This window comes from Perca flavescens, chromosome 1 (genome assembly GCF_004354835.1).
Source record: "Perca flavescens isolate YP-PL-M2 chromosome 1, PFLA_1.0, whole genome shotgun sequence".
Taxonomy (NCBI): domain Eukaryota; kingdom Metazoa; phylum Chordata; class Actinopteri; order Perciformes; family Percidae; genus Perca; species Perca flavescens.
The window spans coordinates 419,169-446,947 of NC_041331.1; the positions used below are offsets into that span (position 1 = coordinate 419,169).

Below are 27,779 nucleotides of genomic sequence, written 5' to 3' on the forward strand. Positions count from 1 at the left end.
TGTGTGTGTGTGTGTGTGTGTGTGTGTGTGTGTGTGTGTGTGTGTGTGTGTGTGTTGTGTGTTGTGTGTTGTGTGTTGTGTGTTGTGTGTGTGTGTGTGTGTGTGTGTGTGTGTGTGTGTGTTGCAGCAGTAGCTGTGAGTAACCAGAACGCTGTAATAGAATAGTCCAGAGAGACAAGTGGAGTGTATGTGTACAGAACTTCTTCCATCTTTGATGTTACCTCTGCCTTCTTTTTGTCCATACAGCTACAGCTTGGAGGGGCTCAGTGGGGCCCAGGAGGAGCTGAGGAGCCCCACCACTCAGGGGCCCCGAATCCTGGAGCCTTCAAGGATGCGCCGGCATGACAGCGATGACAGGGGCTCCCTGGTTTCTCTGACAGAGGAGCAGGAGGAGCTGGGGGATCATGGCAGACTACATGACCCGGTCAGCGCACGCACGCACACCCCAACGCATTTGTCCTTCAGATGTCATATCTTCATACTGTCATGCACTCGGCCCTGAGGGAACTCAAAAACACCCTCAGCCTAATTCACATGAGAGGAAAACGTTATTTGTTAAGCTTATACATAAACAAGACTTATAAACAGTCTGGGGAATTTAGTCAGTTTTGGGATTAGTAAGAATTAATAAACACTTTCTTCAGGCAGCTTTTCCCCACTCTCATTGAATTTAAAACAAATTGTGAACACAACATCAAATCGTTTGTGTAGTTTCCCTTTTTAGTTTATCGTTCCTGTTTCCAGTTTAGTGACTGGTACATTTTTGTTCCATGTTATCTCTGCATGTTTTTTTTTTACGTCGTCATGCACTGTTTGACCCAAGCTTGTGTCTCTTGCTCTAGAAATCAAGGCGGTATCGCCCTCTGCGAAACAGCTGTCCTCCCTTGACCCTGCCCCTCACCAAGTCTGTATCCATGCTCGCCATCAGCCACAGAGACCTTGATGGTGAGTAAGAAGTCGTGAGGCTGCTTTTCTGTTTTACCCTCAGACTACGTCCGCACTACTACATTTTCATTTTAAAACAATCTCCGTCCTCGTGAGCGTTTTAGCACCGGTTTGGTGTAAACACGGGAATTGTCACACATTGCTCGAATAGTAGCTTGCCTCTTGCGCATGTAGGCAGTAATAGTATTATAAAATTAAGAGTTGAACTGCACAACAGCTGCTAGCATCGACAACACGGTCAGAAACACCTGTACTTTGTTATCCATGTTGAATACCACCAGTAGTGTGGGCTATCATTTTGTTCTTTCTAGAAAAGAGTCACGTGATAGGGCCAAGACTAATTAGGGAAGGACACGTCGGAACTGATAACACCTGAATGTGTGTGTCTAAATCATTGTTTTCAAGTCTCAAGTCTCCGTTTCCACCCTTCCAAACTAAAACTCAACCCTGAAGTTTTCAAACTAAAACTGGATACGCGAGTCTCAGATTTAGGGGTTAGTAAACGCTGGTAGTGTGGACGCGAGGCATAAACTTAGCAAAAGTTATGCGTTTTAAAACGAAAAACTTATTAGTGTAGAATTACAATTACAGATCCATATCTAGCCATACTTGTAACATGAAACATATCTGACCTCTTTATCAATACATGCCCATTTTATTATCCTGTTTTAAAGTCATAATATCTCAAAATTAATAATAAAAAATTACAAGTGCAGCATACTGTACTAAATGAGTCAATAAAGTGGTAAATATTTAAAAGTCTTTATTTCAAAGTGTATTTCACATGCTCCTTTTTGTAAGCTCAGAACGCGGTCATTATTGGGTCTAATAAGAAATATGTTTTTATATATATGTGTGTATGTGTCAGGTATTATGTCTTTATCTTGACATTTCTACCTCCTATCCCTCATCCTAACTGTTATTATAAAGTTTCTTAATTTTAATAAGTGTAAAGTTCCTGCTGTGGTTCTTTCCTTCCTGCCTCCCCAGCAGTGAGACACCTGAGACGTAAGAGGCGCATTTCTTTCTCTTTCAACCTTTCCCCCATCCTCCCCAAATCTAAGTCTCAGTTCGTTTATGGGGACTTTTCATCTAGCGATGATGAGGATAACATGAGTAAGTAATGTACTGTGAACATAGCTGCAGTAGAAACTAGCTGTGGTGTCAGAATCCAAGCAGTAGTTGTTCCTGTTAGAATCCTGCATCTCCCTCAGAGGACTGTAACCAAAGGTGCCATTACTGTACTATTCACTGAATATGAAATATAAAAGTCCAGTTGACATTGTGAGAAGCAGTGCAGTGTTTTGATCAAGGAATGCTTTTTGATACACTGGGATGTTTGTGAATTAGTAGTTGGCTAAGTACCCAGATTTGTGTACCCATGTGCCCAGCTTTGACCCAAAGTAGAGATCTTTTTGTCCCCTTTCTTTAGGTCTCGTCAAAGCTTACTGAAATTATTCAAATAGATACAGACAGGTCAACTGAAGAAAAAATGGTTATAAAACCTAAATTATAATATTTCATCACAAAATACACATGATGGATTATTTTGAATAAACTAAGAAATTATGCGTAAACATTCAGCCTTAACATTTAGTGCGACCTCTCACTTTTTACATGTTTGCTGTGGGTGAGTGCTCTCTGGTAACAGAAAGAAATGCACTTAGGCCTGAACATAACTAACACGCTGAAGTCCAAAAGTTGAGCTTCAACTGAAATGTTTTATGAAGAAATCACTAATTACTGCTGATATTAAGCTGATTGCGGTATGCAATTGGAACAAGAACAATTATAACTGTTGGCGACATTAAATAAGATTTCTTCTTCTGTCCCCTAACCAGCCCACTATATGTATTAGATTAGTCTTTGTTTTGTCTCTTTGCAAACATGAAACACAATCACCAGAGTAAGAGGAAAAATAATAATCATAAACACTGCAGGTGAACTGCCCTCCAGATAGATGGGAGCCTGTCACCTTTAGTCAAAGACACTGAGCCTTCCCTTTTCTTATCTGTGTGATATTTCCATTAGTGTTCTCCGTCTCCTTGAGGAAAAAACTCTGCCCTCATTATCCTGTTTTGGGTTTGACTTGCTGATGCAGAGAAATACTTTGCATATTTGTGTGTAATTCAGAATATTGTTTTTTTTTATTGAAGAGCAATAATATACAATAGTTTGGTTTTTTATTAACATTTTTATTGCCTACATTGCTTACAATATCATCTCTCAAAAAAGCTAAACATATTAAGTGCATTTAAGTGCCATATTACATTGTTTTTAAAGAAAACATTTTCTGAAATGCAATAACAACCTCAAACTAAGGCATACATTAAACATCCATAAACATTACTAAACTTTCAGAACTACAAGTTTCAACCTGAGACTGATCTGTATATAGGCCTATATGTAAATATTAATTATACTCAACCTGTTTTCATTTATATATTTGATTATAATGTCACACAGCTCTGTTACACTTATGCTAGTGGATCGTTGATCAGCTGTTTCTCCGTGAAGAGAGAGTGTGAGAGAAAATAGTGCGCAACAATCAGCTGTTTTTCCAAAAGGATAGTCAACGTGTCGGCTCTTTAGATCAGATCGTGGTCACCACTACCTATTTTCTTGTCTTTGTCTTTGGTAGTTGTTGTGTTTGGTGTAGTTTCATTGTCCATACCACTCTGTGATTTACTTTTGTCGGGAATGGAGGGTTAAGTTAGACTTCATGTTTTCTGTTGAGATGCTGAAGCATTGACGTCGTGCTATTATCGTGGGTAAGCCATACCTGCCAACACTCCCGTTTTTCCCGGGTTTCTCCCGTTTTTTAGCCCCATCTCCCAGACCCCTCCCGGTTAGTTATTTCTCCCGGGAAACTCTCGTAATTTGCAGGGCCCAAACTCCTTTATAAATAATCGGATCAATATGTTTGTCTAATATTGACCAGTTGCTAGATCTCGTATGATCTGGCAATCATCCTATTCACACAATCCACACCTATACAATTTTCAACCCGTTTGTCACCTCAACCTGGCAACCTATAACCCAGTTGCACAGTTGATCTTTGTGCAAGCTTCGCGGAAAGTTCAGACCCGAAAGCGAGCCGATAACAATGGCAGGTGAAGGAGGTGTTCCCGCAAAGAAATCGAAATTTAGCTGTATATTAGAACAGTGTTGAGCGCAACAATTCACATGCATCTTACCTAGTCGTATCGGCAACATCTACGCTTTTTGTAAGGTTTGTCACATTGATTTTAATGTAGCGCACGGCGGTAAAAATGACATTACCCAGCACATTAAAACACAGCGGCACCATCGCGCAGAAGAGGCACATAAGGGCAGCATAAAAAGATAGTTACAGTAAATCGCATTAGCATGAATAACAGCACTCTTTGCTCTCTCCTATCCTGCAAAATAAACCACACCAGTCTGGCTTCAAAGTCCACTCTGTCCAAGAGGGCACTGAGAGCAGCTACATCTGCCACATACAGCTACAACACTTCAATAGAAAAGTGAGCACATATTCATGTTTACAAAACATACTGATGTTGACCAAAGAGAAACAGTTATTGATTAAATGTGTTTGTACCAGTATTAAAAACTGCAGTGCAGTGTATCTGTGATGTTTTGTTGTAATACAATTACAAATAAAAAATATAAATAAATATGAATAAATTAAGTTATGTTTTAATTTATATTTCAATGTAAATAATACACTTATAACTTACAGAACACTTAACAGTACACTTAAATACCCCCCCCCACAAATCTCCCGGATTTTGAAAACCAAATGTTGGCAGGTATGGGGTAAACTAGTTAGATTTTGCAGTAGACACGCTGTACAGAGTTTGAGTTTTAATTACTTTTGAACTGATTCCAAACTTTGGACACTTTCTGTCTCTTCTCTTAGGCCCTTACGCTCTTTCTTCATTTTGTAATTCGTCTTCATGTGTCGCCAGCAGCGTCAGCCCGGTGTGCGACAGTAATAATCCTCCGTGCGGAAACACCGTGAGCAATACAACGTTGGTAACATTAATTAAACGAAGCCATTTTGCATCGAGGATTTTTAGTAATCAAATTATTCGAGTTACTCAAGGAAACGTTTCAGCCCTAGAGTTGTGTAGAAAAGATGCATATCTATGTTTAACTGATATCAAATAAGTAGAGACTCCTTGGTGATTATTTGACAAAGACTGCAGTGTATGCTTTGATTACATGTTTTAATTAGTACTTTTTTCTTTATATTACATACAATCATATGAAAAAAAAATACAACTAGGTGAGAGATTAATTGAAAAATACCAACAGTTTGGCAGTCACTGGAGCCATGTTTGGTTAATAGAGGAGTCTGGGTGGAGCTTGGGTAACACAAGCTCGCTACAACCGTCGTGGCTTTGTGTGATGATTTGCGAGGCAATTAAATGTGATCAAATATTGATAGCATAATTTCTTGCAGGAAAAAATGTACTTGTTTTTTGGAGCTCATATCTAGCAGCCATTAATGGCACTGGATCAAAAGGCAGCACTTCAGAATCAACTTTTGGCCTCAGTGCTGGCCGCCCTCATCGGTGCCAGAGTCATTTTGTTTTTGGCTTCTACACAGCTTCCATGAGAGAAGCACCTAATGTTAAATACCTTGCTCAAGGACTTTAAAGGTAGCTGTTGTAAGACATGGATTATTCAATTCTCTGCCCAATTCTTGCAGTCTCGATTGAAACTAACAACCCTCTGTTTGCAGGAATGGTTCTCTACACCGCGTCTACACAGGAGGCGTGGTGTGAGCAGGACATTAGCAGCAGCACATTAGCAGAGCAGCCTCAGTTCTGTGTGTCTACGCAGGGTGCGTTCAGGCACATTATTAGGCTGTAGGTCACCCGTGTTTCGTCAGCACTCAGAGCCCAATACACAATCACTTTAGTTGCGTGCTTAAAACAGAAGGAACAAATAGACATGAAGAGTAAAAATACGCTCTGGCTTGTGTCTGGTTGAGAAAATAGAAACAAAAACTGTTCCATGAGACAAAGGTGATACGGATGGCGAAAACGTGGCTGAAAAGCCTCCTGTGTAGACACAGCGTTAGGTCAGTAAGTTCATTCACTATCTGTATATTCAGGTGGTTAGTGTGGTCAACCCCTAAACAGAGAGGGAGGAAGGAGAATTTCCACCTGAGACAAATAATGAATAAAAAAAAGCTGTTTTTACCAAGCGAATCATTGTCCTACCACTGACTTCCTCTCTTGTTTCTTTCCAGGTATGAGGTCGTTTTCCAGCGCCTCTGGGTCCCTAGCATACAGGTCAGTCCAACTCTGCACACATACTTTACCAGAAAATAGTTCTTAAGGTTTTTACTGCAGCTGGGAACTTTATAGTCCTATAAATAAACTGTGTGGAGAAGTAAGCAGCAATGGTTCTCCATGGAACCTTTATAGTGCTGTAACCATTTTTGGAATGTGTTAACAGATAACCTTGTGAAGGCAGCTGTTTGAGGATAACATTGTGTGTGTGTGTGTGTGTGTGTGTGTGTGTGTGTGTGTGTGTGTGTGTGTGTGTGTGTGTGTACCAGTATATCAGAGGAGGAGCCTGGCCCTCTGCGGAGCGACACTGAGGGAAAGAGTGTGACCAAAGTCAGTCGCACCTTCAGCTACCTCAAGAACAAGATGTACAAAAAGACCAGGGTGAGGGAACATGGAGTTTTTATTTATCCTTAATAAAACGGTGGTACGGTTTTTAAAAATATATTTACTATACTTCACTATCAAATCCAGCCTCTGTTCATAGGCTTCTCCTCCTTAAACATGTATCCTTCAAGCAAGGCTCACTGGACACCAGCCTCACACTGGGAGCTGCCCTGTGCATCTTCTTCTGTTGGCCTCCCAACAGCTCCAGTTAAACAGTTGGGGGTTCTGTGTCTTGCTTGACCGTTTTTCTTGTAACTTCCCCCTTTCAGATTTTCCCAGTCAGTTCATTTTTCAGATCACAACAATTTCTGGTCACTCAACTAATTTAAGAAGTGATCAAAGTTTTCTTTTATTCCTGACAGAGCCATGTCATATTTACCTGCGAAAGGTTTTTTTCTAGTGAGAATATAATAGTCATTTCTTTTTACATTATAAGGGATGATGATTTATAATATAAATCACAAAGCTCAGTATTGCACGTTAAAAATCGCACAAGTGGCAAGTAGGTTGACGACCATTAATCTGATTTGCAAAAAAAATAGTTGTCAATATTTAGAATTTAAATTTACACTGATAAACTGTCCTATTTGGGAATTAAAGTGTGGTGTGCATAGTTACTTAGACGAGTGTTTGCAGTCTGTAATTGTGCAGCCCTCGCAAAGAGACACAAAGGGGTGAACAGGAAGTAAAACCGGAAGATGGTGTAAGCTGTGGTTTTATAATCTCATCTCTTACCTCAGTCATCGCTTTGCTTTTAAAGTGACAGAATTCAGAAGGAGCATACCAACCCTGTGGCTGGTTGCTCCCTGTCAAAGGTCAACATTATTGATCATGGTTTTGTGGACTCCAAGAGAATTCGCAAAGCTTTGATGTTCAAATTGGCATCAATCGGATTGCATCCATAATCTAGGTGTATATTCAGTGACAACCATAATGGCCACCTCAGCAAACACAGACCTGTCACACAGCACATTAAAACTAAATCAAAGATTCACTGCTGTACACAATCCTATACAGCTTCTGTACAATATCCAAAGTGTGAGTGTTCCCCAAAGGGATGTAGACGTGTGCAGTTTTGACATAGTGTCTGTACCCCTTCGGTGGTTGCAGAAATAGTCCATCCTGTAGCAAGCCAGTCACTTCCTCATCGCAGCTTTCATAAAAGAGCCTTGGTGCTGGTAGTAGCTTCAGCCGCAGCCAAGGATGTTATGCAGGAACTTCACAGGGAGCCATGGCTTCTCAAAGAAATGGAAAGGTTGGCTGGAGGTAGGCTAAGAGAATGTTCTGGTTTCCCAGTCAAATTGTAGTAAAATAGACTCAGTAGTCACCTGGTGTTACTTTCTGGGCTGATGTCTTTTTCCAGTGAAGTCATTGCCTGTTACAGTATGTTTCACTCAAACGTCTTTTTGTTTCAATCTGTGGTTTCGATGTCATAACTTCTCCTATTGTGAATGCGTGTAGCCAAAATAATTGTGCAGAGAATTGTCTTTCCTTCCTGTGTTGTTTTTTATTTTTTTTTTAGATATATCAAGCATATCTAAAAAAAAAAAAAAAAAAAAAAAGATTATTCGAAAGGTTATTGTGCTGAGAAACACTTTATTAGTTCTCTAGTTCGTAGAAGTTTGTCGATGTGTTCTACCTTGTGGTTAGACAGCTGTTGCAGGAAGTGAGAATGAATGCTAAGTGTTGTAATGGCTATAAAACTTGCAGGCTTGCTGTGTTCCAGTCAGCCTCATGATATCTTGAAGCAACTGAACAGAATGAGCTCTAGTATGTCAGAGCTTTGTGGTCCCCTCAAACCAAGAGGCCCAGGGCCGGCTATTAAAACGAGCTGGAAACTCCATTTTCCCATTTCCTCTGGGTTTGGGTGGAGGCTCTGTGATTCAAGTCCAAAAGAATAAGAGCTCTGTTCTTCTCGGCATCACTTTATGGCATTGTGATTCAGCTCAGTGTACAGAGATGACCAACAGCTGAGGATGACCTCGTCCATTAATCCGGAGGCAACAGAAAGACCGCCCTGTAATGGAAAGGTCAAAGATTTGATTCCCAGACAGCGTGTCTCCGTCAGTAGTCATGCGTCCTGCAGAAGTGTGTTTCAGCCCACTAAAGTCTTCCCTGCTCATTCATCACAAGATGGTTTGAATAATAAACACAATGTGGAATATTATTATTAAATTAGTACCAGAACTGTAATTGTTTATCACAGTTGTTGTGTACTGCTTGTCATCATCCGCATCATTATAAACCCCTACAAGTAATCCTGTAAAAAATATATATCAGAGTTTTAGAATGAGAATCACATTGTTTTATGAGGCAAAAAAGCCAAGACTCCCTGAAACAAAGATGTTCTACATTCAAAAAAGACCTTAATGAGACCTAAATAATGCATCACTTAATATGCAAAGCCCCATGCTGTGTAGTACATCACAGTAATAATGTTGCTCTGCTGGATTCAGATTGGAATTTATTAACATAAGCAACTAGCTAAATGCTAAGACATTTTGTCAATGTTTGTCACTCTACAGGCCACTCAGCACACTCTTTTTATTCCTAATTGGCTGGTATCAAAGTTGAAGTAATTACATTCCTTTCCTTGTATAGTTGGTGTGGTGTTCCTAACTATGATACTTCCACTTGTGCAGGAAAAGGATCGAGAGAAAAGGGAGAAAGAGAAGGAGGGCAAGGAGAAGGACAAGAAGGCCAAGAATGGTCATATGTTCACACCAGTGGGCTCGGGGGGCCAGGCAGCCCAGTGCTTCCAGTGCAATAAGGCTTTCAACACCAAGGAGGCTTTTTATTGCTCACGTAAGTACCTTTGTCTGTCTGTTTCTGTTTTCTCATTGTTCTTTTGTTCCACCGTGTGTTCTTTCATTGTTTTTGACTGATCAGGACTCTTTTTACTTTAGCTCTGTCTAAAGCCCATTAAGTGTTGTGATCCATTATTAAAATAATTAATGTTATTATAGATTAATTTCTTATTTGAAAATAAGCTAGTCTCTCTGCACTGCTGGCGACACACATAATTGAATATACTGTAAGGAGAAAAAAGAAGCTGGAGTTGTGAAGAAAAGCTCTGTTTAGTGACAGTAGTGCACACATCCATCATCAGGCATGATCATGCTAACTGACTTACAGTAAAGGCTCAGTCCGTACTTTGGAACCATATATTGTATAGATTTATCCACATATGTTATTTAAAGAATTTTATTTATGGACAAAGAAAACTTTCTTTAGTTTGTTAACTGATTATAATAGAACACTGTTGCTGATGTAAATCAAGTTTTAAAAGCATCAGAAAACATTAATAATTGATATCATTAATGTTGTATGACAGAGGTATTCAATAAAAATTCAAAGAGGTCCAGTTACTAAAATGTTCTCCCAGCTTTGGTCTGAACCTCATGTAGTCTGAATGGCGTCCTCTAGCCAACCCCTACGTCTGTCAAATAAAATCAACATCGTACTTTTCCATATTATTTCAACAATATTTTTAGATACTTTTAACATACAGACACATTGAATTACATTGTATAGAAAAACAAATTGCTATCTTTGAGCAGCCCCTTTTTCTCTTTTATAATTTAATTAACATTTCTGCTTCCTTTCCTAGTGAGAGAAATGGCCTGTGGCTGCCCTGCTATTAGTTTGAATCTTGAATGGAGTTAGTGTCATTCTCTTGCACATGTGTAGGTGCTCTCTAGTGAACCTGGAATGGTATGCTTGGTGTTAATAATGTTCATAACGGAGAAAGCTGGTTCAGCTCTAAGTCAATCCAAACGCACTAGTCTGGTTAGACCAGGGAGAAGCGTCTGTGGCCAGGAAGTAGCAGGGAGTTTTTCTGCTGTCATCTCTCTTACTCTGTTGTTCTCTCTGAGCACAGTAAACAATCAATTTGATTGGCTGAAGTTATTGCCGTTCTATCTGGATTAGCTGTGCCCGTGGTCCAGTCCATTGTAAAAAAAACAACGCTCTGTGAAGATTATTGTTTATTCCTTTTAATTGATCAGAAATAGGTCATGGGTCCGGATAAAAGCGTCACTTGGTCCGGGGTTGGACCGTGGCCTGCCATTTAGTGATGCCCAGTTCTATGGCATGTGTGTTGTGATGTCAAAAAAAAAAAAAAGGAACGTCGTTAAAGCAGAATCACTCATACTTGGCTATGCCAGCTTCATGATTTGTTTGAAGTAGTGAAACTCTCTGAAGGGCTACTTCTAATGTAAACCAGTCAGGCTTTTAGTACAGACAACAAAATGGTATTTGTATTGTTTTCCACTGAAAGAGCAGCAGCAGCCCTAAAGAGGATAACGTTTATTGCACAAGCCTTTGGTGCAACCCTAAAAAAAGCCTTAAAAGGAGAAATCAGCTCTGCGATGGATCACAGCGATCCTCTCAATGGTCACAATCTGCCTCGGATACTTCCGGCTGGAGAAAACAGCTCTTGTTGTGTTCACTTGGCCTGGTTCGTATATTGTTGGAGCCCCAGACAGTTCTGAGGGTATTTTCAGGAGGTTTGTCCTCGCAGATGTCTGGCTGGTGTCCATTCAACAGACAAATACAGTGATCCTTTGTCTGACATTAGCTGGAATTAGTTAGACGTCCACAAAAAGCAGTACAATACCCAATGAAACCATTTAAGAGGAGAAAAACACTACAGGAATTGTAGCTGGTTTTACGGTGTGGATCCTAATTAGATATAAATCACATAATCTACTAGGCGGATACTTTTATCCAAATCTCTTTTACAGTAACACAAGTATATACACCTTTCAGGTGTTAGGTGGAAGTGAAAATAGAAGCCCTATCCCTGAAAGTGTTGCTGCCCTTCTATTTGTGTTGACTTATTACACAGGATTATGGTCTCACCCTGACTCAGAGCATTTGTGTGTTGATGTAATACTAAGAGCGGAAATGTTGTATGCAAGTTAGCATGGATGACTCTGTTGGGTTTCACTTGTGCAAAACACTTCTGTCTATTGGAAACATGCCTATATGAAAGTAAGTGGAATCTGTGAGGCTAGCTTTTGAGACAATAAGAGATGCTTGTTTGTTCCTCTCTCCCTTCTTGATCGACCGTTGCTGCAAAGTCGTACGAAATTATTTGACAGTATGAAATTTGAACAAAGTATTGTCAGGGGAATTTAATTCTTTCATTGACTCAGCAGGATAAGATTACAGAGCAGCTCCTATTTTAGCAATCTTAAATGATGACCCTTTCCTGATTTGGGAATGTTTATATAATTGAAATGTTCCCATGCAATGCTGTGTGTGTGTGTGTGTGTGTGTGTGTGTGTGTGTGTGTGTGTGTGTGTGTGTGTGTGTGTGTGTGTGTGTGTGTGTGTGTGTGTGTGTGTGTGTGTGTGTGTGTGTGTGTGTGTGTGTGTGTGTGTGTGTGTGTGTGTGTGTGTGTGTGTGTGTGTGTGTGTGTGTGTCATTCCTCATCTTTCTTTTTCTTTCTCTTTCGTCCACGAGCAGTATTACCCCTCGATTGCATCACATGCCTCTGCTCCAATCTGGCTTTCATTAGTGGGCTGGTGGAGTTTCCTGGCCGGCTATGAAAACCAGTCAGAATTTCTAGCCCCCACCTTTCCACACACACCCCCACCACCTCCATCCCCACCATGCTCCTAGTATTCACTGAGTGTTCTGTTGCTTTTCTTTCCAGACTGCAATGCTTCCGTCCACAAGAGCTGCAGGGACAGCCTGCCTGTTTGTGCCAAGGTGAAAATGAAGGTAAAGGTTCCCTCAGAGTAACTCCTCGGCTGATTCTCCCGTATTCTGCTGTCCTGCAGCCAATATTGATTTGATCTCCTCATTTATGCTTTTATTCTCTGTTCCTCTGGCTAGTTGCCCAAACAGCAGTTTGCAGTACCAGATTCAAGCTCTTTTCCTACAGTCACGTTGAGGAACAAATGTGAGTGTCAAACCAAACTCTTTCAAATCTTCATTTCCAGTTTTCATCTGCCGAAATGCACAATGAAGCTATTTGAACATTACATGTTTTTTGTTTTGTTTTAGCAATAATTAGGATTGGAGGTAGATGTTTTAGGGCTGTTGTAAGGTCAATGGAGACAGTCGAAATTAGGGTTCCTCACTAGAAGAGGAAATACAAACCGTATGGTGCTGCTAGCTCTTGTGCCATGATTCAAAGTGAGTAGGCAAGACATCTGTGCAGATTTCCCAGAGAAACATTACATCTATTTGGCAACCACCAGTATCTCCAGATTTAGTATGTTTTTAGATCAGTTAAAGGGTTACTAGATTAAAAGAAGAAATTCTCTATCAAATGATAGAACTTCTCTTGCTCCTAAGACTACAGCACATTTGGGGGTAAACAAACCAGCCAGTTTAAATCATTTTCTCTGGGATGCTCTTAGGATCTCCTGTGGTTGTTGGAAGGTTTGCAGTCTTCTTTTCACTGCCCTGTATAAAACCTTTATTCAACCAGGTAATGAGTACAGCAGAGAGAAAGTAAACACACATAACCAGACACATACAAAGAATATAGAAAGACATAACAGAGCACATCCAGCATCAGAGACAATCACTAGATAGACTTAAGTGAAAAGTTTAAAATCAGGCAGCTGGATGAGAATGTTTTTTAGATAACAATGAGGACCAGCCTACTTGTTCATATAGTACACAGTGATGAGTACAATATTTATCCCCTGTAATGAATCTGTCTCTGGACCAGCTGGTGGGACAAGGGAGCGTCCCTGGTCTGCCATCTTGTCCCCCGAAGACCATTCTTCCCTGATGATCCCATCACGGAGACACACCAGCATCATGGCTTTCCATGGCAACAACCTCTCCAAGAGTCTCTCCATAAGCAACATCGCTGGGTGAGCTGTGTGTGTGTGTGTGTGTGTGTGGGGGTGTGTGTGTGTGCATGTGTAACGATATAATAATCACATTTCTATTTAAATGCTTGTTTCTGTTGCTATTTAACCTTTTGTATTGAAGCCATTTGTGTGATTTATTCACACTTTATTTGACCACTGAGTATACAGTGCACCATGTGAGCTCAATGGGTGTTTGTGGTTGTAACTGGTTGTCCATTTTTTATTATTATTATCTCTCCATTCAGTCCGGTGTTTGACGACATGCCCATTAAAGGCCTGCGGTATCTCTCCCAGTCTACTGACTCTCTCAACAGAACCAACCAGGTCACAGAGTCCATGGAATCGCTCACCGATGAAGGTCAATACACACACACACACACACACACACACACACACACACACACACACACACACACACACACACACACACACACACACACACACACACACACACCATTGATTTTACTACCCAAGACAGCTACCGATCAGCTGGGATTAATGATAATACATTTGCCTATAATGTTCATATTACAGTAATATTATTCATTTCGAAACATTACTTATTTCTAATGTGAAGAATGAAATAATCTGAACACAAAATTGCATTGTCAGTGTGAGTAAACCATTCAGGAAAATAACATTTAGTCCATATATAGCTTAGGAATGGGATATAGCAACTTTTCACAGATCCTGATTTAAATGATGAATGTTGTCAAAAAATAATTTAAACAGCAACTAGAGAAAAATCAACAAATATTCTAAAATAAAATTGAGCCTCTTCCCTGAAAGTTATAATTGTTTAGTAAAAAAAATGTAAAGCTGTGTATACACATCAAATGTTGTAGAAAATGTAACATGAGCTTTAAAGCTGTGTTGTTGGTGCAGGGACGGAGATGATGGACGGCCAGCTGATGGGCGAGTTTGAGGCAGATTCCAAGGAGCTGGAAGCTGACTCGTGGAGTTTATGTGCGGAGCAGCAGTACATGCAGCAGCTGGACAAAGAGCTGGTGAAGAAACAGGACGTCATCTATGGTACATTTGATTCACCGACATGTGATTTTAAATTTTATCTTAAAAAGTTAATGGAAAATTAAGGAAATGTTTAAGAAGTAAAAAAATTGCAGCTGCTCAGTGTTTCTTCAGTTTAGTTTTTTGCTTGGTTTTCTCTACTACTGCTATTTTTTTCATCAAAAATAATGAAAATTACTTGAAAGAAATGGTCAGAGTAGACAAGATATATATTTTAGGTGACTTAAAGTAGAGAGAAAATGTGTAAAACTGTAAAAGAAAAACTGGCATTAGCAAGTCTTGTTAACTTTTACTTCAGTTTGTTTCAGTTGCATCTACAAGTCTCAATGGTCTATTGAGACTGCATGTTTACCTAATTTAAATATTCACTGAGATACATCCTGTCTGAGACGCTAGAGGATTTTGATTAGAATCTACTGGTGGCAAATAAATTTGATTGATTCAATAAGATATGCAGTGACAGACAAATGCATGTCATGACTTCTATGAAACTCTGAGGTAGAATTACTGTATGTAGATGCATTGATCTGTGGAAAGGTATAACGAGTACTGCTTCTGTAATATTTAACTAAGTATCGCTTCCTTGTATGTCCTTCAGAGCTGATGCAGACGGAGATGCATCACATCCGGACGTTGCGCATCATGTCGGAAGTCTACAGCAAGGGCCTGCAGAAGGAGGTGCAGCTGGAGCTGCAGACGGTGGAGAAGCTGTTCCCCGTTCTAGATGAACTCCTGGAGCTCCACACGCAGCACCTCCTGCGCCTCCTGGAGAGGAAGAGAGAGTGCCAGCTGGAGGCGGGGAGCTCGGAGGGAGGCTTCATCATCAACAGGATAGGAGACATCCTGGTCAGCCAGGTTAGAGGGGGGGGATAATGACACATGATGAATTCATTTTCTCTCTTTTGAGGCAATTCCACCTGTGTTGGTAGTGCAGGAAGCCTAGAGACCATGAACACTCACTATTTCATATGAAAAGAGAATTCAAAACAAAATATGCGCATTAAAAAACACATTCCATCAACTATTCCATGTCAGTGTGTTTTAAGGTTGGTTTACCACTTTGGTCCAGTCTGATATATGTGTTTGTTCTGTGTAGTCATGCCTGCTCAATTCTGCTCTAGTTCTCAGGATACAACGGTGAAAACATGAAGCGGGTTTACGGCAGATTCTGCAGCCGCCACAACGAATCCGTGAACTTCTACAAGGACCTCCTGACCAAAGACAAACGCTTCAAGGCCTTTATCAAAGTAGGACTCTTTCAGACCTTTATATGCATATCACCAATCTGTCCTACAATAGTGTTACTTTTTGTAGAAGTTGTTTTCCATGCACTTGAAAATTTCTGTTTTTCCACACATGATTGTTTTTTTTTGTTCTGTTGTACTTATTGTGTTAACCCAGGAGCTTGTTCTTTTTCTGTCTCTCTTTTCTTTAGTTTTTTTGTCTTTTGCATCTGCACTTAATTTCAATCAGTGCATTTACAGTAATAATTTCTATAAAAGCTGTGTAACTGTCATATCCATAATGACAGCAACACCTTCTCAAGTATTATTACTGTATTGTTAGTTCTCAGGTTTCCCGTTGATTATTTGAAACCTCGTCTTGCACCGAAGGTGCCACCTGATGTGTGGGCATGTTTTACTAAAACACTTGTTGTTTGTTTTTCCAGAAAAAGATGAGTAGCAGCATTGTGCGGAGGCTTGGTATCCCAGAATGCATCTTGCTCGTGACCCAGAGGATAACAAAATATCCGGTGCTAATTCAGAGAATCCTGCAGCACACTAAAGGTTAGCTTCCTGTCGGCCTTTATGTGTGCATGATAACATGAATTGGGGGAAATGGTTAGAGATAGTATATTGGTGCTCAGGAGCACTCAAGTACAACAACCAAAGGAGGAACATTTTGGGGAAAATATTACATAGTATGTCAACTCAAGTGCACAATACATACAAGACGTGTATATCAGAGACATATTCACTGTTGGGCTTTTATCAGAGTGCAGACCTACAGGCCACTTACATATTTACTAAATTATTTCATGTAAAAAGTAGTCCCACTGTGGACACTCTGAGCTTTGACCTGCTTATTATTCTCGTTAGATTTCAGAAAAGAAAATCACAGTATGTTAATTTTTATTTTCAGTTAATAAAAGCTTTTAAATGTTCATTTTGGATAACCAGATGAGCCACATAATTAGCATGAGCAGTGATAGCAGCTTATGCTAACAGACTGAGATAAGATACCCTACCCCCACATAAATGTAATCCACACTGACAAAAGAAGAATTCATTTTTGGAAAATACACTTATTTGCTAAGAGTTTGATTTGAGAGTGGGATTGATCTTCTCAGCTAAATATGAAGCTATAGCCAGGTTAGCTTAGCACAGAAGACTGGAAACCAGGGGAAACCGCCACTGTCGTCTTTAGAATTTGGTTTCTGTACCCATTAAACATACAAGATACGATAAGGTAACAAAGTGTTCATTAAAAGGTGCTGCTAACCAGATTTTGGTTAACTTTGGACAGAGCCAGTTTCCCCGTTTCTAGTCTTTTTGCTAAGCTAAGCTAACCGCCTGCTGGTGGTAGCTTAAGTTTACTGCACAGACACTAGAGTGTTATCAATTCTTTCAGCAAGACAGAAAATAAATTTCTCAAAATGTTGCTTTATTTCTCTAAAGATTCTGAAACCTATTTTCACAATCAGCTTCTTATGCTGAACAATGGGGTCCTGCATAAAATAAACACACAGTTGTGTGCCACATGTTAAAACGGTTTTGATTATTTCAAATGAGAGATTGCTGTCTGTGCTTTTTTGTGTGCTCTTCTTGCAAACAAATGTTGCTTATGTTGCCAGTGCTGTCAATCAATACTAATAAAACCACACCCACAGTCGGATGAGGAATTAGCTGAGTTTTAGATGTTTAACCCTTAATAAATAGTACCAAAGTGTAACTGTGATTGTTGCTTATTGAGTCATACTTCTTAATTATATAGAGAAATATGTAAAATTTGACACTTTCAGGGGCTGTAAGGAAAAAGTCTGCAGTTTTTATTAGAGATGGTCCGATAGCATTTTTTGCTTCCCGATACCGATTCCGATACCTGAACTTGCGTATCTGCCGATACCGAGTACCAATCCGATACCAGTGGGTCATGTATTTTATTATGTTTTAACAGCTGTATACTACTATCTCTGTATGGATGGGATATGATTTCCATCTTTGTTGTCTGTCTGGCTCAAGTTAAACTCTTTGTAAAACATGAACAAACACAAATGCCACAGAACTTTCTTTTATTTTCCAGTTTGACAGTCAGTTATAACGGAAAAAGAACATAAATAAACTACTTTAACGTAGATTTTCTTTAGGGCTTGATTACGTGGTATCGGATCGGTGCATAAACTCCAGTACTTCCCGATACCGATACCAGTGTTTTAGGCAGTATCGGAGCCGATACTGGTATCGGTATCGGACCATCTCTAGTTTTTATAAGAAGTGTCCATTTTATTTTAATCTATTCTGACATCTTGCTCTTTGACTACCATAATACGTTCACAAAAAGACTTACCATGTAACAAGCAATAGAGGAAAATTGACTGAAATCCTACGTAATCATGCACATAATGTATATTACGCACATTTACACTCTACATCCTTAAATCCCATTAAGGTATGTTGAATGGACCTTTTCAGAAAAAAGGGAAAGCAATTTTAGTGAAAAGATGTATTCAGAACATCTACTATAATTAAGCTAACGAGCAGAAAGTGTTCGGTAAGCCAGTGTAGCCAATGTTGCATACAAATGACTTGAACAGACCATGTAAGATAAAGGGGCAGAACAGTGTGTTGTCCCTCTCTCAAGATGTGGGTGTGGCAAACAAGTACTTCACATTTTGGAGACCACGATGCAAGTGTGATCTTGGAACAGCTCAAGCTCAATAGGATTACATTTTGGTGTGCATTTCAAGTTATGCAGGTCAGAGAAAAGATTATGTTAAAATGAAAGGGACAAAACTCAACAAACATGAGAGAAGTTCAGGTGACTTAATATAGTGTGTGTGTCCAACTCCAGCTACTTAAACCATTAAAAGGCCTTAATTTCTCTCTGCAATGGCACTTGCAATAAGAGGTTTCTCAGCGAGTGGAAATGCAGGCCTGCTTAAATGCCAAAATGGGTACAAAAAATTTCACTGCACCGTCTGCTTTCCATAAACACATCCTCTCTACCACTCTACCCATCTGGTTCAAGTGTGTTAGTTTGGAGCCATGAAATTACCAAATGGACTTGCCAGCTTTTGTCCTTCTGGGGGTTTTGCACCTGCGTAAAAATAAAACCTTTTAAAATCTTAACTTTTCACACAAAACAAGTGAAACAAATTAATAGTGGGGTTGGAATCTTAAATGTGGAATCCTAATGCCAGACTGCTACACTGATTATGTTTACACGCACACAACCCGTTGTTTTACCCCTTATTCCGAAAAAGACAATATTCAAGTAAGCTGTTTACATGGCTAATGAAAGTGAATATTCCACTAATATCCCGGTTTACATGCAGCCATGCAAAGTAGAGTTTTCCACCTTGGCAGAATCGTCCGACTGTGCGAACACAGCCTTCCTCTTTCATTCCTTCAACCACCTTTTTGAAAAGCTCAGTGTTTCGATGTTTGTGCATATCCAAAAACCTGTTGAAACTCAAGTATTTTTATAAGGTTTAAAAGTAGGTGTGATTCTCCTTCTATTCTTTTGGGCATGCAGCTCTACCGCAGCGTTGTAATCTGTTAGCTAGTTGGTTTGTCCAACCACAGCAACGCACAGAGCTGACTGTAAGCCCTAAACAGGCAAGAGGCCTTAAACTGACCACTAACTGCGGTAAAAACTGATTGAGAAACATACAGAATGTGCTGTATAAATGTCCAAAGAATGCTTCTAAAACATGAATAATACCGGCATATCCCACATGTCTTAATCGGAAAATGCTAAATTCGGAAAAAGGCCTTATTCAGAATATACAAATGGAATATGCTGTTTACATGACCTGTATCAAATTTGAAATATTGTCATGTTCCGAAAAATAGTGGAATATTTGTGTGCATGTAAACTTCCTCAATGTTGCGTGTCTAACCTCTCTAACTGTCACATGTTGAACACAGAAAGCGAGGAAGACCATGACGATCTGACGGACGCCGTTCGGCTTGTGAAGGAGGTGATCGCAGCAGTTGATAGCAAGGTGAACGACCACGATAAAAGACGCCGCCTGAAGGACTTTCACGGCCGCATGGACAGCAAGTCCATCATGATGATGAAGAATGGTCAGATCTTTGCCAGGGAGGATCTGCTGAGGAGAAGGCTGATCCACGATGGAGTGCTGCAGCTGAAGAACTACCAGGGAAGACTAAAGGGTAAGCAAGGAGGCACTTACTGACTGCTTCACTGCCAATTAATGGTCTACAAATGCTCTCTTTCTCTCTGTAAACATGTTACAAAATGGGTTTGAACTTTTCACTTATCCAACCACAACTTCTTTTCTCCAGATGTCCACGCTCTGCTACTATCAGACGTCTTTGTCTTCCTCCAAGAAAAAGACCAGAAATATGTCTTTGCCATGCTGGTAGGATCCCGCTCTGAAATCTCTCTTTCCCTCTGTCTCTTTATGTCTCTCTCTTCTTTCTCCTCCCTCTCTTCTCTTTCTCCTTTTTTCTGCTCGTCCATTAATTTTCCCTCCATCCCTACAGTGATAAAAATCTTATGAGCGCTGCCAGAGCTGTTGTTGTTATATTTTCCTATCCCACTGTTGCTGTTAGCATTACCCATTGTGTAATATTGCCTGCCTCTGGCTAGTTAGCTAGCTGCACCTAATAAAGCTGTTCTGGCTCTTGGCATCCAACCCAACTGTGATAAATCATATAGGTTTGACACACACACACACACACACACACACACACACACACACACACAATGTGAACCAGGTTGACTTTTGGGCAACACAAGCTTCAGTTCTGAGGATCACCAACAGCACATTCAGCTTGTAGCAATGAGATCAGAGGTCACCTGGAGAGAAGACCGAAAGTATTCCTGTGAAGCTAAATATGGCTACTAGAGAGTCAGAGTTAGCCGAATCAAGGGGGTATCATCCAGCGTTAGTCTTTTTTAGTATGTATGCCATGTTTTTCTTTCCAGAGACAATGTTTCCTTTGCTGTGCTGCAGATGGATTAGATACAAAGATGGAAGTTTGTTCAAAATAAGACTACCAACTTGATTTTTCTTGATTTCTACTTTAAATGCATTTCTTCACAGAGCTAAGGCTCTGGATTTAATCATATTTTTATAGCATAGTCACAGCATGAAATCTGAACCCTCCAACCTCAGACAAGATTGCTGGAAAAACGTTGGGATGTGGTTACGATTTCAGAGTTTTATTGGATCGAGCAGAAATAAAGCAGCGGTTTGTGATGTTAGCATACTAAACTGTGCTTTACAGTTTTTTGCAGCCTTTTAGCACTGTTGAGGCTGTAGACATCAGCTGACTTCCATGTGGATCATAACAAAAACTCATTTTGTCTTATTCTTCCCCCTTTACTCCACATGGTTTTAAACCTTCCCTTTCTATTTCTGCTCACACCTCCTATAATCCTTCTCTTTTCTAACTGAGCTTCTTTCTCTCTATCCCTCCGTCTTCACTACACTTGTTGTGTCATGCTATTATTCCCATAATTGTTCTTCTCCTCTTTCTCTCCCCCTCCTTTACACTCCCTCCTCTTCAACCCATCCTTCTTCCTGTCTTTCCCGTCTTCTCCCCATCCTCAACATTGGTCTCCCCCCCCCTTTCTGACCCTCCCACTGTCATCTTTTTTTTTCCTTCTCCTCCCTTGTTGCGTCCATCAATCCCTCCCCTCCTTCCCCACCCTTCTCTCCCTTTAGGACCAGCGCTCCACGGTCATCTCCCTGCAGAAGCTGATAGTGAGGGAGGTTGCTAACGAAGAGCGCGGCCTCTTCCTCATCACGGCAGGCATTGAGAAGCCGGAGATGATGGAGGTCCTGGCCAGCTCCAAGGACGAACGCAACACCTGGATGCAGCTCATCCAGGAAGCCATGCAGTCCATGTAAGTGGGGTTTATTTATGTGTTACGGTGGGTTTTTTTTTAGACATTCTTTACTTAACGTTTTACTAAAGCATATACTACGTCTATTTACTTCAACCTCCACTGGTCTCAAAGTGCTTTGCAGTCAGTATTGGCCTCGTAGGGTTCACCTATGGTGTAATCCAAGAGTTAGACCCAGCCCAGTTCTTGAGATAGTAATAAACGGTAAGCTGCGACAGAGCACTTTGCTGTCAGGGGGATTAGCACTACTCTACCTGGGGATGGGATGTACTCAGGGACAGTCTAATGCTGGATAGGCTTCAAGGGCAGCTCACTATAAGCAGAGGATTATTCGACTGCAGCCAGCGGGAAGGAGAGAGATTTAGGACTCTCTCTCTCTCTCTCTCTCTCTCTCTCTCTCTCTCTCCCTGTCTGACTTCTGTCAAAATACGAAATTGAGATCAGACTATTGGCAGGAATGGTGGAGATAAAAACAACAACAACAGTTTTCTGCTGATGCTCCGTCTGTCTTTTTCACCAAAAACGTCATATACATCAAACATTGTCTCAGGGTTGTCTAATCCCTGTTTACTGTCCGATGTTGTTCACACTGATTGGTTGTTGAGAGGGCTGAAGCTAATGACTTTTTTTTATAAATCCTTTGTAAAATAATTGGTTAGTCTATAAAATGTCAGAAAATAGTGAAATAGTGGCATTTTTGCTTGATAAATTATTTAAACAATTATTCAATTATCAAAATCTTTGGCCATTCATTTCAGACATTAATTGTTTTATCCCTACTCGTAGATGTAAACCTAGATTTTGTGAGTGATTTTGAACTGCTGTAGATGATGGTTTGTAGATGTTTAATCCTGCATAATTTACTAGAAGTAAAACCAAATCTTTTTTTCCTTTGGTTGGACAGGGATAAAGATGAGGATGAAGGCATTCCCAGTGAGACAGAAGATGACAAGAGACAACTGGAGACGAAAGCCAAGGAGATGAGAGGTGAGAGAAACCCTTTTCGAGTGTTTGTGTGAAAGAAAACCGAGAGGAGTTTGCTCCAAATACCACTAAAATGTTTTCCTCGCGGTCCGTCTCTTTCTCTCTTGCCTCTCTCTGCTGATCAGATATGTTGAGGCAGAAGGACACGGAGATCATGTCTCTGCTGGAGGAGAAGGTGCAGCTTTTCAGGGGGATGTGGGAGGGCTCGACCCCAGGCGAGGAGGTCTGCCGGCAGGTCCAGCCTTTCTTCAGGTCAGCCTGTAGCCTGGAGCCACCCAGGGGGGCGTCTATCATGAAGGATGCCCTGCAGGAAGGTAAGACAGAGAAAGAGAGTGTTTATAATGTATGTGCTGTAGATGTATTGCTCATCATGTTTCTTAACAATGACACAGAATGATTCACTTGAATACAGTGACAGAGAGGCAGTACCATGTATTTATAGGAAATGATTAGAGCTGAAAACTGAAACTTCCTTATAGTCAAATGTCATATGAGAGGATGAGATTTTATCAATTAAAAAGTAGGCCTACACAATGTAACGGGAGTATTACCGGAGGTTGTTTTGTGTGCATAGAAATTTTTTTGACATGTTTTTTAATCAATTGAATAATCCATTACATGTGCATTAAACTAAACCATTAAAACATTTTGACTTGTCATAGTGGGAAAAGCGCTCACAAAAAGCAATCAGTTGTCTGATGTTTTAAGATGATTTAAAAAGAGTGTAGACATTGAAGGAGTCAGAGCGTGTTTTAGGATTTTATTCCAGCTCTGCTTGGTGCTTTGGTGGCCATGTTCATCAAAAACTTTCATTTACACAGCAAGTTCTTTGTGGAATAACATCCCAAGTAACATACATTTTATCACAGGAAAAGTACATTTTAAAAAGAAAGTCAAATCTTACCTTCACTTAAATTATTTATCCTAAGGTTTAATATTTTATCTTATTGTGTGGTTGAAAATATTAGATTTTCTTTTTTGTCTATGTGAGCTACCTTGATCTAATCTATGTAATATACTGTAATATAAAACTTTGTCTTCAAGATATTTCTCTATTTGCTAGTTTTTTTGTTGTTTTTGTGGTTGCTTTCTTGTTATTTAGTTTTATTCACAGATATGGTTATGTTTATTTTCTGTATGTGTCATGAAATGTTTTAATATTGTCTGATTTAATATTTTTTTGGACCCCAGGAAGAGTAGCTGGTTGTCTAGGCGTCAGCTAATGGGGATCCTTTTTATAAATACAAATACATTTACAAATACAAATGTGTATGAGAAGAATGCAGCATGACGTAAGAGAGATACTGTGTATTATGCTAAAGAGAGAATGAAATATGATGGAAGACAGAACCACACCACATTCTCTGCACATTAAGTTGATTTTAAATTTAACCAACCAGGTCTGGACATTTTTTGTAGACTGAAAGATAAAAAGGAAAATATTTAGATTATAAAATATTTGATAGACTCTTACTAGAAGGCAATTCTTGCCAGAATTCTTGAAACGATCCAGAAAAAATAGCCTTGCAATTAATTGTCTTTTGTCTTGCGGTATTGTTCTAAATCACTATTTTGTTGGAACGTTGGATGTACAGAGCTATCTTGTGTTCTCTGTATTAGCATTCTTAATAATACACACTCTTTGGTGTTGCTGCCTGAAAGAGCTGAGTGGTCCGAGCTGTGAGCTAGTGTGCCCAGATGCAGCTAGTTTTTAATGATTTCTATGTACTGCTGCAGGCAGAGAGTGCTTTACGAAAAAGATGTAGTTGATCACAAAATCACAGGAAATTGTTTTACAGTTTGCTGACATTTAGTAAGAATTACTTCTCGATGCAGGGAAGATGTATGAAGGAGAACTTATGTGTAATGGTTTCCACAGGAAAGGGTTAGCTGCACTATAACAGAATGTATTTTCCACCTCCTTCTGAAGCCTTGGGCAATAATTTGAATTTGTGAATTGGCAGCAGTAGTGTCATTTCTTCTGCTGAGGTTATCATGTTTTACTGCAAGTTCACATCCACAACATTTGATTCTCATTACTTTCACTGGAAAGGTCGCAGTGCTGCGTGGTCTATGCACATATGTTGACACCAATGCTGTATATTTCTTGCCAGAGTTTATATATTTTCAGATGGTTAAGATATTTAAACTTTTAGTTTAAGAGCTCTGTGGTTCAAACAGGTTGTCGATAGTTGCTTAGCAACAGGATCCAATACCAGGTTGAAAGCAAAAGTGCCTTGTAGGATTCATGTGTGCAGAGCTGAACTGTAACCCAGTTAGCCAGGATAATTCACTTACTGACGTGTGTGTGTGTGTGTGTGTGTGTGTGTGTGTGTGTGTGTGTGTGTGTGTGTGTGTGTGTGTGTGTGTGTGTGTGTGTGTGTGTGTGTGTGTGTGTGTGTGTGTGTGTGTGTGTGTCAGTGGAGACGTTACAGGGGCTGGTGAACGGCAGCCTGGGCGGGGCGATGGCCAGCATCCAGGAGGGAGGAGGAGGAGGAGGAGGCGCGGGGCCAGTGTGTTTGCCCCGTCGGGCCGAGACCTTCGGAGGCTTCGACAGCCACCAGATGCACAGCAGTAAGAGTAAGTCTGCTGGAGCTGCATGCTTGTCTTTTTTATGGAGAGAATGTGCAGACTACATGTCTGAAGCCTGAAACAGTCGAAGACACTGAACCTTGACCTGGTGCGGTCTGTGCATCAACTCAATGACTGAATGATTGATGTGAGGTGACACTGCTGATTTTTAATGGTCACATAACCGCAGGCTCCACATCCAGCACTTCCCACAATGCCCTTGTTCAGTGCAGTTAGATAAAACATTTTAGACGGGGACTTGGACAGCAGAGCTGATGCTTCCTGAGGGAGACGTGGCTTGGGGCGATACCTCTGAACTGGTGGCTTGTAAGCTCAGAGTGGGACTCTACTGGCACTGTGGCAGCCATTGAGCCATAAGAGGTCCAGACTTCTACATCAGAAGCAGTACCTGGAGAACTCCAAAATGTTTTTGTCAGAGTGATGTTTTTAAAATATATTTACCGTTTATTTAGTTCAGTTCAAAAAGCAGACATATAAACACATATTAACATCAGAAGCATTATATAAACTAATATTAGAGGTGTGTGGTGTCAACTGAACCACATACTGTAAGTAGTTCAAATTTGGTTAAAAAGTTAGAGGGATCACAGGAGTTAAGTAATTTATGTGAGTAGAGCAGAAAGGAAATACATAAGCAAACATAATTCAATTCAGTTCAATTTTATTTATAGTATCAAATCATAAGAGTTATCTCGAGACACTATGCAGATAGAGTAGGTCTAGACCACACTATAATTTACAAAGACCCAACATTTCCAGTTATTCCCATAAGAGCAAGCATTTAGTGGAGCAGTGAGGAAAAACTCGGACAGACCCAGGCTCTTGGTGGGCGGTTCTCTGACCGTGCTGGTTGGGGGTGTGATGAACGGTAGTTCATGGCGTAGCAGGGCGTTACAGGGTTTAGCAGGGCACTGCAGGGCATAGTAGGAAGTAGCAGGGCGTAGCAGGGCACTGCAGGAAGTAGCAGGGCGTAGCAGGAAGTAGCAGGGCACTGCAGGAAGTAGCAGGGCGTAGCAAGGCGTAGCAGGGCACAGCAGGAAGTAGCAGGGCACTGCAGGAAGTAGCAGGGCGTAGCAGGAAGTAACAGGGCACTGCAGGAAGTAGCAGGGCGTAGCAGGACGTAGCAGGGCGTGGAGCAGGACCACGGCGACAGCTGCAAGAATGATTAGGGGCCACCCTAATCCAGGAAAAACTACGTGGCGAAAAAACATAAGGACTCTGGGGAATAAGCTATCATATACCATATACAGTAAATATAATAAATTAATTACTGCAAAACATTACATTACATATGCAGAATTTCCAGATGCAATTTTTATATCTATTTTCAACAGGATCAGGTTCTTATGGTTTAATTCCTGACTGTGTGGCTGATGATGACCAACACTTGTTTCCCTATCAATATCATACACATTAAAAGAAGCATTTATTTGTACTCCAAATCTACCTGCCTCTAACATTCTTTCAGCTACTCATATAGAACGTTATGTTTTATAACTTTTAGTACTGATCAGTGTTGATTATGCACATGTTGCTGCACGCCAATGTTTGTAGGTATCTCTAAAATGTGATCAACTTGCACTAGATGTTGAAAGTTTATTTTAAATGCGTGTTTTAAACCAATATATATATAGTGTATACCTATACAATATTCATTTTTTATATATATATAAATATGGCTTGTGGCTCGTAAGTAGAGTGGCAGCTGTCTGCTGCTCCTAATTTACTGTACTTGGATGTGTTAAATTGCAAAAATGTTTTTGTTTAATATACTAAAAGATTATACATTTTCCATTTTATTGTGTCCCTGTTCTCCTATTATCTTGCAGTAGACCTGAACATGGATTATTTGTTGCCTGGTTCATGTTTTCTCCTGTGGTTTGCCTTTATGTCAGGTGGAGACGGCGATGAGAGCGAGGATACGGCGGGAGATCTGCGCAGGACGGAATCCGACAGCGTTTTAAAGAAGGTCGGCATCTCAGCAGCCAATTATTCTTGACTCTGAAGCTGGGACGCCCCCATGCCTCAATGAAAACCTGAGGCCATGTGTGGGGGTGCATTTGTCCTCCAACAACCATTAACAGCACCATTAAGATGAATTTAGCCACTTCTCTTCCTCCAGTGAATTAGCCTCTTGACTCTTCCTGCCAGGGCCTGTTGCTAATGGTGACCATCACTTGTATAAGAATTCAATATGATGATAGGATAGAAAATGAATGCCTTTAGGTGCTGCTATTGTAATTGCAATGGATGCTAGCCTTTGTAGTCATATATCCTGTAGCTGTCCCATCTTTTATAACATTTCAGTGAAGCCAAGCTACTGTAGTACGCTGTTCAACAAAAGCAGTCTTTGTTGTCCCTGAACCAACTTGACACCATTCCTTGTTAATTATATTATTTGAACAAAAGCTTTGCTTTATTTTAATTTACATTTTATCCTGGGCATTGAGCCAAAGTCAGAGGGGGTTCAGGAGTAAAAGCAGCGAGTGCTTGCAGAAGTCAGAATAATCATTAAAGAAATAATGCAGAGTTAATTCAAGCATTTGGTTATATTAAATTTAGTTTATGGTTTTCTTAGTAAATGGAAAATGCATTTTTAGAGATCTTTAACCCATCA

At 40.3% G+C, this 27,779-nt stretch overlaps 1 protein-coding gene across 6 annotated transcripts in view; it reads left to right on the forward strand.

Moving 5' to 3' along the window:
- The window catches only part of LOC114562326 (A-kinase anchor protein 13), a 121,738-nt gene that overhangs the window by 82,628 nt on the left and 11,331 nt on the right, over positions 1-27,779 (forward strand). For all 6 annotated transcript variants that reach the window (XM_028588783.1, XM_028588706.1, XM_028588840.1 and 3 more), the window contains 20 exons: positions 247-424; positions 843-945; positions 6,191-6,233; positions 6,503-6,614; positions 9,260-9,422; positions 12,280-12,347; positions 12,462-12,528; positions 13,309-13,456; positions 13,702-13,814; positions 14,342-14,488; positions 15,084-15,340; positions 15,607-15,732; positions 16,155-16,272; positions 19,636-19,884; positions 20,017-20,093; positions 21,405-21,586; positions 22,491-22,573; positions 22,696-22,884; positions 24,992-25,150; positions 27,058-27,131. In XM_028588783.1, coding sequence (XP_028444584.1) covers positions 247-424; positions 843-945; positions 6,191-6,233; positions 6,503-6,614; positions 9,260-9,422; positions 12,280-12,347; positions 12,462-12,528; positions 13,309-13,456; positions 13,702-13,814; positions 14,342-14,488; positions 15,084-15,340; positions 15,607-15,732; positions 16,155-16,272; positions 19,636-19,884; positions 20,017-20,093; positions 21,405-21,586; positions 22,491-22,573; positions 22,696-22,884; positions 24,992-25,150; positions 27,058-27,131 — 2,656 coding nt within the window. The remainder of the gene's footprint in view (positions 1-246; positions 425-842; positions 946-6,190; positions 6,234-6,502; positions 6,615-9,259; positions 9,423-12,279; positions 12,348-12,461; positions 12,529-13,308; positions 13,457-13,701; positions 13,815-14,341; positions 14,489-15,083; positions 15,341-15,606; positions 15,733-16,154; positions 16,273-19,635; positions 19,885-20,016; positions 20,094-21,404; positions 21,587-22,490; positions 22,574-22,695; positions 22,885-24,991; positions 25,151-27,057; positions 27,132-27,779) is intronic.